General features: G+C 43.1%; 1 protein-coding gene across 1 annotated transcript in view; it reads right to left on the reverse strand.

The window, feature by feature from the left end:
- SLIT3 (slit guidance ligand 3) overlaps positions 1–12,358 on the reverse strand; it is a 790,143-nt gene that overhangs the window by 58,074 nt on the left and 719,711 nt on the right. The window contains exon 28 of the mRNA XM_074960679.1: positions 11,763–11,902. Within this exon, the coding sequence (XP_074816780.1) occupies positions 11,763–11,902 (140 nt within the window). The remainder of the gene's footprint in view (positions 1–11,762; positions 11,903–12,358) is intronic.

A 12,358-nucleotide genomic window follows, 5' to 3' on the forward strand; every position in this document is an offset into this window, starting at 1 on the left:
GGGAGGGCGGAGAGCAGAGAGCGGTGGGCAGGCAAGGCCTCAGGGGAGGGGTTAGAGCGGGGTGAGGAGAAGGTGGAGTGAGGGCTGGATCTCAGAGGAAGGGGTGGAGAGGGGCAGGGCCTCGAGGCGGAGCAAGGGTTGAGTACCCCGGGGAAAAATAAAACTTGGTGCCTGTATCTGGGACCCTCCATCCTCACAGGGTCCCAGAGCTCGGGCTCCATCCCAAGCCTGAGTGTCTACCCAGCAATTTTTTAGCCCCAGAGAACAAGCCCTGTGAGCCTGAGTCAGCTGACCCAGGGAAGCCACGGGTTTTTTATCCCTGCATAGATATATCCCATCAGGTCAACCTTGGCTTCTAACTTCCTTCAGTTTGCCTTTTTTGTTTATTTCTATGAGCATAAAACATGACAAGCGTTCCTTAAAAAAGAAACCCAGAGAATTTCTAACTTGATGGTGACATGACAGGAACTCAACGTTCTAAAGCCTTCAAGTATCCTTTTGAAAGGTAGCCTTTTTTTGTTAACAGAATACATTGGAGAGAGATGCCTTAAGCTATAACTTTGCTACAATATCCATAGGAGCTTTTTTTTAAAAAAATAAAGGAAAACAGACTTTTGAGAAAAGTCAGAATAGTGGTGTAAACTTCCAACTCCAGGAAATCATAATTCTTCTTAAAGTAGTTATCTCAGCCAACTTGGAAAATTGACAAATGCATAGAAATCCATTAAAAATTCCCCCCAAATGTATACACTTGTCAAATATTATGACTCACTGTGTCATGCAGAAAGCACCACTATCAAAATTAGGAGGATTTCAGGCTTGGTACCAAACACAGCATCCAACTAATTTATCACTGTTCACAGAAAATTTGGAATGTTTTAGGCTCCTTCCTGTTACTTATTTTTTCTCATCTCTCTGTCATTTCAGATTTCAACATTTCCAGATTTCTCTTGGGAATGTCGTGGAACCCAGACAACCTCATCTTGGGGAACAAAATTTCTGTTGATAATTGAAAGGGCTTCATCGATGTTTACTGAATGGCAGACAGCATGTTAGGGAAAGAAAACACTTTTTAAACAGTGATACTCAAGGCAAGAGCTATACAAAGTTTCTTATGTTTCCTTCAGTTACTAAATATTTTGGGTAAAAATCTGTCCTCAAACAGGGATATGTAACATTCAGTGGCCATCTGATTGCATGTTTCTGAGGGGAAAATGTGGCCCTTTTTACTTCTGTGCATGGCTTTGGGCTCCTAGTTATTGTAGCAATAAAAGGTCTATTCCAAGTTTTTCTCTGAAAAATGATACTTCCAAATATTATGTCATTTTGTTAATTATTTGCACACAGGCTATGTTGGGCTCTAGAGGCATTAAACAGCTTTTTAAAATTTTATCAAAAGTGTTTTATACAGCGGGCATTCCACCACATTAAAGCTCTGGCTACACTAACAGCAGCATGTAGAATACATACACTGTATCCCCCCGCCCCTCAGCACATGTATAAATAGCAGTGTATATGGTGAGGCACTGCTTAAATGAGGAGAGTCAACACATGCCAGAACCCTACACAGTTCTCGACATGCCCAAGCAGTGCCTCCCCCATCTACACAGCTATTTTTAGCTCCCCGCTGCCTCCCCACTTCCAGAGGCTTTCGCTGCGGCATGTAGCTACGCACCACAATGCAGACGCAGCCTGCCTTTCACTATAGCATGCAGCGACACGTACCTTACACGCTGCCACCAGTATAGACAAGACCTAAGAAATGCAACACTTTCCCAACCACCAACATCATCCTCCACACTAACCTCCCCATGTCAACTCCACCCTAGGTACATACAGGTAAAAACACCTGCCATACATACATAAAACCAAAATTTTCATTACTCGCCCAACCAAAACAAAATCCACACTGTACATCCCACACCCTCTCTCCTTTCACCAAAGTCTGCAAGAATGGACAGGCTTTGCAGCACACCCTGCTGGTCAGCCAAATGCAGGGGGTGTAGGGCTTGGGGGGATTTTGGGGGAAAGGCGTTTACAGGTGGGCTCTTTCCCGGTTATATTTTGTTAGAGGCTTGGTGGTGGCAGCAATAAGGTCCAGGGACAAAAGGTAAAATAGTTTGTACCTTGGGGAAGTTTTAACCTAAGCTGGTAAAAATAAGCTTAGGGGTTTTTTCATGCAGGTCCCCTCATCTGTACCCTAGAGTTCAGAGTGGGGAAGGAACCTTGACACCCCCTTTTTTATTTGGTTCAATGAAATCCTAAAGAGGGACATTGGTCATTCTAAAATAATCTCTTTTTACAGTTCTCACCACTTAGAAAGAGCTGCTAGGCTGGCATATTTATACAGCTCCGTGATCAAAAACAAAACAAAACAATAGCAACAGAGACAGAAACATTTTGCATGCAGTTGGTTTGATTTAATTATTTTGTTTATTATTTAAATGACCACATTGGCATATGTGCTATTTATTTCACACCATGTTAGATTTTTAGAGCCGTGATCTGAATTATATTGTTCCTTCCTAATGGGAAAAAAAGGGAGGTGGGGTGTGTCAACGTTTTTTTTTTTCCAATCCCAACTTTGAAATGATCGTAACACCCACATTGTAACTTGCCTCCAAGTACCATGTGTTCCTCAGTTTTATTGTCTGCAGTGTCACTTAGGCAATCCTTTGCTCTCATTTCTAATATTAATCAAAATAATTAATAACATGGCATGGAAAATATTCTCAGTCTTATGTGAAAACAACTTTTACAGAACCTCAAGGCTAAGGGTAACAATGCTGTCAAGAACTTCACAAGATTAAATAGGAAAAAGGGAAGTGTTTGTGGGCAGTGTTGCCTGATTTTAGGGGATTAATATTATTGTTTATATAACAATATAACCTATAAACATAGGTTTAGGATGGAGAAATGGATGGAGACAGGCTGGCTGTTATGTATTGGGCTAACTTTTACAGCTTGCAAAGGAAAGAGACATATATTTGAATTGTTAAGTAGTATGTTACAGTCCTCTTAATTATACTCAGTGAGCCAAAATAGGGGCATTACCTCTGGCCACACCGGTAAGAGTTGACTACACACTACAGCTGTCCTCGTAAGAAGTTACTCGTTGGATACCCAATAGTGACTAATGTTCCACAGAGACATGGATTCCCCTGCTCTTTCTCTTTCCCCTTTACGCTGAAAAAAAAAAAAGGCAATGCCAAGTGGAAATTTCAAATAGTCCTTAGCAATCAAGGCCACTGTCACCCAAAAGCTGATTGGCTTCATCAGTGGTAGATGTTACTGAGAATGTGCCAGAACATGCTGTGCAGAGAAATTATTGCCAATCAGGAGTAATGCTGATGCTTGATGAAGTTTAACAGACCTGAGCCAAAACAATGGATCCATCTATCTTGGACACTCCAATGATGCATTTCACAACATGTCAGTTTTGCGGATCCAAACACCCACAAACAGGGGCGTCATTTCAGAAAAATCAGAGGGGAGGAGCAAAGTTGTGTCAGTATCCCCACTTCCACCTTCCCACTGAGGCAATGGCTGCTTGTGGGGGGTAAACGAGTTGGTCCCATCCCTGAGGGGGCTGGAGCAGTGGAATGCCAATCCTGTCCCTCGGAGCGAGGTGTCTCTCTCACTGATGGCTGGCTTGGGGCAGGGACTGGGGCCTGGCCCAGGCCATTGCTGCTGCTTCCTATCCAACCAGTGGAATATAGGGTTGGTGCTAACAATGAGGAGATTAGGAGCCCCGGCCCAGACAGCCTCAGATTGGCTCCCACTGGCCTGGGGGAAGACACCGCAGTGCTGTTGACTGGCAAGGGTATGAATAGTCTGGGCGGGAGGAGGGAAACCAAGGTCTGGTGGAGCAACTGTCCCCCACCTCATAGCAAACGACACTCCACACAATTTTAGGAGAGAGGTGTTAAATTTGAACTTGGGGAAGGAGTCCAATAGGGGCAGGGAGGGGGCAGAGTTGGGGTGGGGACTTTGACGAAGGGGTTGGAATGGGGGTGGGGCAAGGGCAGGGCACGGGGGCGCGAGCACCCACCAGTGCCAGGAGAAGTTGGCACCTATGAATCTCATGGCTGATAGGCCCTTACCTTTATAACGGGCTGAGCCCAACCCCTGAACTTTGAAGAGATTTAAAGTCCAGATCCATACTTCTTGGATTATTTTTTTACATGAGACTCTTCCTGCTGGTCAGGGTTTACCAAGCTCAACATTTAGAAGTAAAAGCCAATATTTTCCAACCCCAGATTTTGCCTCAATCCATTGTGTTTGTTCACTGAAATGACGCACACAGGAAAGTCGCAGCCAAAGTCCTTATGGAGACAGTCCATTCAGTTGCCAGGCAAGTGCACCAAACCCATTTGCTAAAAATTCAATGAGAGGTTTTGTTGCAAAAATTTAAGGCTGGATGCACAGTAGCTGATTTCTAAACCTCAGTTCTGGACTCAACCCTTGCTTGACAAACAGAGAATCTTGAACTCATAAGTTTTATCAGGAAAATAATTACTTTGAAAATAATTTAAGACTGCTTATGGTAAACTCCGATATTAGGGGGAGATTTTTTTCACCTTCAAACATTTGGGCAAGATTTTGAAAAGTAGTAGCTGAAAGTTTGACTCCTAATTCATATTTAAGTACTCAAGTAAGGGGCTTGATTTTCAGAAATACTGAGAACCAAGCAGCTACCACTGCCCTTTGTGGTATCAGTGAAACCAGAGCTCAATGAGATAAGATGTGGGGAGAAAAGCAGGGATTCCAGCAGTATTCCCATGTGTTTGAGCAAAGAATGTGTTCTGCTTCTCTCCATTGACAAGATAAGGAAAAAGCTCACACAATCTCCCAAAGGAACACTGCTTCTTGTTTAAGGCACCAGAGAAGATTTGACTTTAGAACAAGATGCTGTAGTGTACTGATGCCCTGGGACATCCTTAAGGTGAGAAAGGAATTCAAACCCTATCAATCACAGAAATTTAAAGACAGACAAAACATATTACTTTGGAGAGAGAGATCACAATAAGTGTTGTACACACATAAGCTGTTAAGTCATCTAAGTCTATTTCCCTGCCATTCAGTGGGGGACTTTTACAGCATTGGTGGCAATTATGCTGTTAGATATTTATATAAGAACAACCATATTTACATTAGCTCGGCTAAAGATTTGGTAAGGGACAAATCCTCATGCATCAGGGCAAGAATGAATTACTAACTAATGGGCATTATTTAGAAATTCTGCCTTTTGGAAGGATATTCCACAAGTGTCCATTTTGAAGTTTCTTCCACCATCCTCTGAAGCATCTGATATTGGCACTGTCAGAGACAGGACACAGGCCTAGATGGACTATTGAGCTGACCCAATATAGTAATTCCTATCTTCTTATGTTGAAGAAGAATGGAAATTGGAATAAGACATGTCCCAGTGCTGAAGAAAATCCCTTTTGTGCCTATTAGTGTAGTACAGACATTATTTGTGGACAATTTATCCTTGGGTTAGGTCCCTGTAATGCTTTCAAGCCTAATGGGAGATGTCAATTAAACTTGCACCCCCAACAGAGCAACTGAACACATTTGGCCAAATTATGCTCCAATTTATGGAAGTAAGTCACAGGAATCTTCAGCCCACTTTTTTCCTTTGAAGTTGGCTGCATCTACTCTAATGTCTAGCAGAAGGTAGTACAGAAGATAAAGTACAGCTTGTTTCTTTGTATACCAGTTGTTAAAATATAGCAATCTTCCTAGAATAATTTATATACAAGGATACCTGCTTACCTCTTGCTGGCATTTCTAATGTGCCCACCGAGTGCTGAATACAGTAATTAACGTTCACATAGAGTTGTCGACAGTGTTGTCCACTTCTCCTAGATTTGGCAGTTTAACATGCTGCCTTATTTACTGAATATTATAACTTGCTCTGAAAGCGGTTAGGTTTTTGCTTGGCTTCTAATCCTCTAGCAGGATGTTCAGAGGTTGGGGCTCGTCACCCTAGAGCACCCTATGTTCAGATCTCACAAACTTTATCCTAGGCCAGGGGTGGGCAAACTTTTTTCTGAAATTGTTTGGAGGGCCGGTTAGGGGAGGCTGTGCCTCCTCAAACAGCCAGGCATGGCCTGGCCCCCGCCCCCATCTAACCTCCCCTGCTTCTTGCCCCCTGATGGCCTCCCCAGGACTCCTACCCCATCCAACCCACCATCCACCCTCTCCCTTCTCCCTGGCCCCTGACTGCCTCCCGCTGCCCCATCCAACCCCCCCCCTCCTTCCTGACTGCCCCCCCAGGACCCCTGCCCCCATTCAACCCCCCTGTTCCCTGCCCTCTGACCGCCCCGCCCCCATCCACACCCCCGCCCCCTGACCACCAACCCGAACTCCCCTGCCCTCTATCCAACCCCCATGCTCCCTGCCCCCTTACCGTGCTGCCTGGACCACCAGTGGCTGGTGGCGTTACAGCGGCACCGCCTGGAGCACCAGGACAGGCAGCCATGCCACCCGGCTGGAGCCAGTCACACCACCACACAGCACAGAGCACAGGGTCAGGCCGCGGCTCTGCAGCTGTGCTGCTGCCCAGAGCATTGTGACGGCAGCCCAGAGCGAGGGAGGAGGAATAGCAGGGGAGTGGCAGGGGGCTAGCCTCCTGGGCCAGGACAGTCCTGCGGGCTGTAGTTTGCCCACCTCTGTCCTAGGCAGTATTAGTCTCATTGTTCCACAGATGTGTGGCTGTCTTGGTGGGCCATGAATGCAGAGGAAGTCTGACCTTTGGGTCCCAACCCATGGGCAGCATTAAGGATTAGACTAGGGATTTGAACTGGCACCAGAAGCAAGCTGGGAGCCAAGGTAGGGTGCAGAGCTAAGGAATCAGATTGCTGTATTTTCATTTGCTGTGCTGCTTTCACCTTCATTCCCTGCACAATGAATTATCATAGTCTGACCTGAGGGAGGTAAACATGTGGATCGCTTTCAAGGAAAACTCAGACTGACTGCAATGACAGCAGGAATGGGCCCAAGATCCTTGTGTCAGTTATGTGTATCCAGCTCTTTTGGTGTTCATATTCTTTGATTCTGCAAGCAAAAACTTGGGGTTCCTGCTTTAGTCTTCTATAGAGAAAACAAACAAATTTTACATTTGCCAAGTAACTAAACTGGAAAACTTCCACCCAGAGCAAGAATCTCTTGGATTAAAGGATGGGTGCACCAAACCCTAATCATTACTTGCTTTCTCTTTCAGGCAAATTATGGCTAAGGACGATCCCATAGTTCTGAAACTGGCTAATAGTTAGGAACTTGTTTAGGCCTTAGATACACATGTAATAGCTCAAATCCTTGGTGAACTTACAGAAGAAATACTTGAAACCACACGATCAGAAAACTTCCTGCTTGTATGTGTGACACATGAACTAAAAACATGCAAAGGCAACAAACCAATCTAAAGAGCTATGATTCAGATAAGTTCAACTCGGCACTGCAATTGGGGCCCCTCACTGAGACTGTTCTGAGCCATCTGACCACAATGGTTAGCTATGTGAAGCAAGCTAGCAAAGCTCCATAAACTAGTGGCAACCACAAGTCACCACAAGGCATCTTTCCTCCAGAGTAATTTTGTTTACTTAAGTACTGGGCTTTGGACAGGCAACAGCCCTGCAGTAAGCTGGGCCAGAGGGAGAAATTGTAATCACTCACAAACAATGAATAGCATGGAGTTGAAAAGGGGAAAAACAACAAAAAATCTGTGACAACAACATCTAACCCAAGAGACTGCAAGGTCCTCTGAGGTAAAAATGCATTAGGCTCATCTTGCTAACATGCAACACCAGAAATTGTTTCTACTTATTTTTCTGTGATACAAGCTAATGGCAACAAACCTTTCACAAGGAAATAATCTTACAGCCCCCATTCCCTCCTTCCCGGGATGCCATCTGTTTTAGAAAGAGGCTATTTTATTTAATATGGGTAATTTTTTGAAATTGTTTTCAAACCTGATCCCAATTGCCAGACCAAAGCGAGTTGAATACATTTGCTAAGACTCACTAGATCAGGCTTTTTAAAGAAATTTCTAGTGTTTCCCAAATTCCTTGTGGTATCTACTCATTTCTGCTTCTGACTAAGGACACAGATTGCAGGGGTGCATGAAATTAAAAGAAAGACACAAAAGTTTAACTAAAATGTTTCAAAAATTTCAAAGACCAGCTCAGGTTTGGGACTGCTCAGATTCTGGCCAAGCGTTCACATAAATTCATGGATGATCGTTTGAGCTGCCAATCCCACACGGATGACAGTGTTTGAATACCACCATTAAAACACTAAGACAGTACATGCAAGACTGATGAGGAGGTAAGAACAAGCTCTGGGTGTCTCTTTCTCTCAACCGCCCTCCCCCACAACCCACACATGAGAACAAGTCAAAAAGAAGCCTTGGAGGCTGATGGACATCTAGATAAAGAACTCCAGGAAAATTCTGTGGGCTTTGTTAGAGACTCCTGGGGCAGAAAAAGCTGTGGGGGCTAGCAATAAACCATTTTCTGGAGTACATGGAGGGGGATGCTTTTAAGCAAGAAAGCCAAATATAGCCAAGTCCTAGGAACGAAGTTAAGAGACCAGCAGAGTGAAGAAAGAAGCCATAAACAAAGGAAGATCTGAAAGCTTGAGACAGGAACCAAGTGGTAGGTTCCTGTTTTGAAGTCCATGGTTAGGAGTTCACCCACATTTCCCTGAATCAAGAGGGAAGATTGCTGAGACCATCAAGAGGGCTCCAACAAACTGTTCAACTAGTTTCTGGTCCATTGTTAACCTTAGACTTCTTCTGAACTGTCTATCCTGGAAGAAGTAGAGTTTTTTGTTTAGCTGTAGGGCTAAACTACTCCTCCAGCGAGAGGAAGTTGAGGCAGGGGGAGTTAAGGACACTGTGTCACAGAGCCTAAATATGGCTTTAATTGCTTAAATTTAGGCACCCAGATTTGCAACTGTTGAACTTAATGAATAAAATGGAAAACATTATCTTGTCTTATGGCTAAGGCCTTGAGTGAAGAGATTCAGGCCTTTTACTTTTGTTTCAGCCATTGAATCTCTCTCTGTCACATTCAGCCAGTAACATGCCATTACTATGCCTCAGTATGGACGTCTGTAGACAATTCTTACCTATTTCAAAGAAAGGCTGTGAGGCTCAGTTCATTCATGTTTGTAAAGCACTTTGAGATCACTGGATGGGAAGGAACTCTGAGAGAGTCAAGAATATTTTTAATAATACCAAAATGGGGCCTTGGGTGTGGTAAATTCCTCCCCTCTATAGTCATTTACCATATTGGACATTTTTCATCTAGGATCAGCTAGAAAAGGAAAACATTTGGAAAACTATTCAGTGAAGAGAAATTTACAGCCTTCATTATTTTAACCAATGAAAGCAAGATTCATACTTGGCATATTTTTCCCAAAAAGGGCATAATGGTAAAATTAGAGAAACACAAAATAACAAAGCAGGGTGATTCTGAGGAAATAAAGAAAATCTTGGATACTTCCAAGAGACTGGCATAATGCAAAAACCAGGAATGCATGTAGTCCATTGGAGAATTCTGAATATGGGAGAAAATTCCTTTCTGACCTCGCAGTGGTTAGCTTATTCTTTGAAGCATGATATTTCATTACTCTTATTTTAGCTTGCAAAACCATATAATTACTTATTAGTTTATCCTGCTCAATTACTTTTTAGATATACAAAGTTCCTCTAACTCTTCTCCTTTCCAAGTGATTTTTTCAGCCTTTCGTTATATGCAAGTCCTATCACACCTCTACAACCATGTATACTACCGTTCTCCAGACTTTCAGCCTTATTGTTTATAGTTATAATCAAATTTGTTTCAATTGCAATCAAATAGTTATTGGCTGTACAAAGGGTTAATATTCTAGGCCCCAGATATTGTATACAAAGGGTTAATATTCTAGGCCCCAGATATTGTATATGCAGTGTGTATCATGCATCTGAAACTAGAATCAGGTCCAAGGAGTTTACTGCATAGCTATTTGATGATCTGGTACACTCTAGCTGATGAACAGCTTACAAAAGGCAATATTCACTCATTCATTCTGGTAATAGTGAGCTGGATTATGATTGAAAATATCTGCAAATCTGACTCTGAAGTGTCATAAAAATTCTTTGGCCATAACCAGAAATGATTCACTGACAGGTACTATCTGCAGAAAAATCCTACTCCATCCCTTTTCCTGGTGTTTTTGTCTGCAAGAGCCATTATCGCCCATCATGAGGCTGTTAAAAAGGACAGAACATGTCCATTGTGCATTGGATTCAGTTCCTTGCTAGCTATCTCTTGCTTAGCTGCTCAAATACACTTCCTTTTGTAAACGTAAAGCCATTATCACCATATAAGGAGTTTTATTTGGTATCAGCAATGTAAAGCTCACCTTCATACAGTGCATATAAGAACAATTGGCTCAACATACTAGAAACAAAGTTCTTTGCTCTGGCCCAGCCTAAGCTTTGCCGAGTATTTTGGCAGAAGGAGTAGATACAAAACTCTAATAAATTTTCATTCAAGTCATAAGGCTTTTCCCCAGCCAAAGGTTTACACAGGCCTCTCCTATTGGCTATAAAAAGCATTTTTAAAGAGTTTGGGAAATTCTAGAAGACTTCCCTGTCACTTACCAAGCCACTCCAACTTTATACTTATTAATTCCAGTGATATGTAATACCCTCCAGCGTATGAGAAGCCCGTCATTAGTGCTCCATGCTCATAGAGTAACAAACCTATTTCAAAAGCATCAAAATAGGAACTAACATGGATATTTTTTTACCCCTCTATACTGAGCAGAGGAGATCAGTGGCTTGTGATGGGCTTGAGTGGCTTGTGATGAGTGAAGTATCTACCCCAGCAGTCATCTGAGAGGCACCATTTTTAATTTTTGAGCTAAGAGGGTTCCTAGCCCTACAGAAGATTTAGGAAGGAAGACATCTAAAGCACAGGACAGAGAGTCAGGAGATCTGGGTTCTATTTCCAGCTCTCTCACTCACTTTGTGACCGAGGGCAAATCACTTAGCCTCTGTGCCTTAGTTCCCTATCTGTAAAATGGAGGTGACTTAACCGGGGTATTGTCATGGTTCGTTCATTAATACGTGCAGTGCTTTGAGATCTTTAGATGGAAGTCATTTTATAAGTGTTACTATTATAGTATAATTTGAAACAGGAGTCGCTTTTATCCTCAGAAACGCTAAGCAGACGTATATCGAGCTAAGCTCAGTACTGGAAACACTTTTGTGAACACTTTTGTGGAAAAGTACAGATTTCTCTAACCAACAGATGAACTTGAGAATTTCTTGTTTATATATTTTAACTGTAGTTCCAGTAACTGCAATGAGTACTTCTGACCTGGGGAAGTGCATGTGTACAAAATATGCCAAGACAGTAATAGATTTTCCCCTCTGACCCTTCCCAAAAGCCTCCTTCTGGTTTGAATTATACTCTCTCAGGGGTAGCAGTGATCTCTCTGGATTAAGGGTCAGACATATTGCTAGAGCAGCATCTTTGCAAAACTATCCCCTTTTCTTGCCTCTGCTTACTGGATGAGCAGGAATTCATTGACACCACACTTGCAATTTGGGTACTTTAAAATCTACTCAGAACCCGGGTTAATTCCATGCATGTGATCTCACCAAGTGGGAGCGGACCAGTTTCTTATAGTGCCCCAGGTGGATGGAAGTTCCTTCAACTGCTTCCCTCAGCTCCCTATGCCCTTTGGCTGAGGTCCTTCCTTACCTGTGTAATTAGGAGCGCAGAGACAGACATAGTTATTGATTCCATCCATGCACGTGGAGTTATTCTCACAATCGTTATCTTCACAGTCATCTGGGTTTATTTCACATCTCTCCCCCTCATATCCTAGAGGGCAAGAACAGCTTTGGAGTGGGGATAGAAAAAACAGAGAAAAAGTTAGTTTGGATTTCAAACTTTGCTTTTGAGCAGGGAGGAGGTACTGGAGTGGGATGAAAACTGATACAGATGAGCTGTACTCTCTGCTGTTGCAATACAGCGGCATTCACATTACTAGCAAGTTTGGTGATAGATGCCACAGTGACAAGCCTGGACACTATATTACTATACTTATCTACAGAAAAGGTACAGCATGGGCAGAAGAATTCAACTCCCCTACACCTCCATTGCCCTGCTTGCTGCTATGCCTCATCCCTGAACTGTACTGACCAACTCTAGGGTGACAGGTTAAGATCACTCACCAAGGCTAATCAAAATCTTGGTTTCTCTGCATAACCAGCAAGGGTGTTGATTGCAACAACAGTGTTGGTTTTGTAGGCACCTGTCCACCAAGAACTGGACTGAGGACACCAACACACATC

This window comes from Natator depressus, chromosome 8, assembly GCF_965152275.1.
Source record: "Natator depressus isolate rNatDep1 chromosome 8, rNatDep2.hap1, whole genome shotgun sequence".
Classification (NCBI taxonomy): Eukaryota; Metazoa; Chordata; order Testudines; family Cheloniidae; genus Natator; species Natator depressus.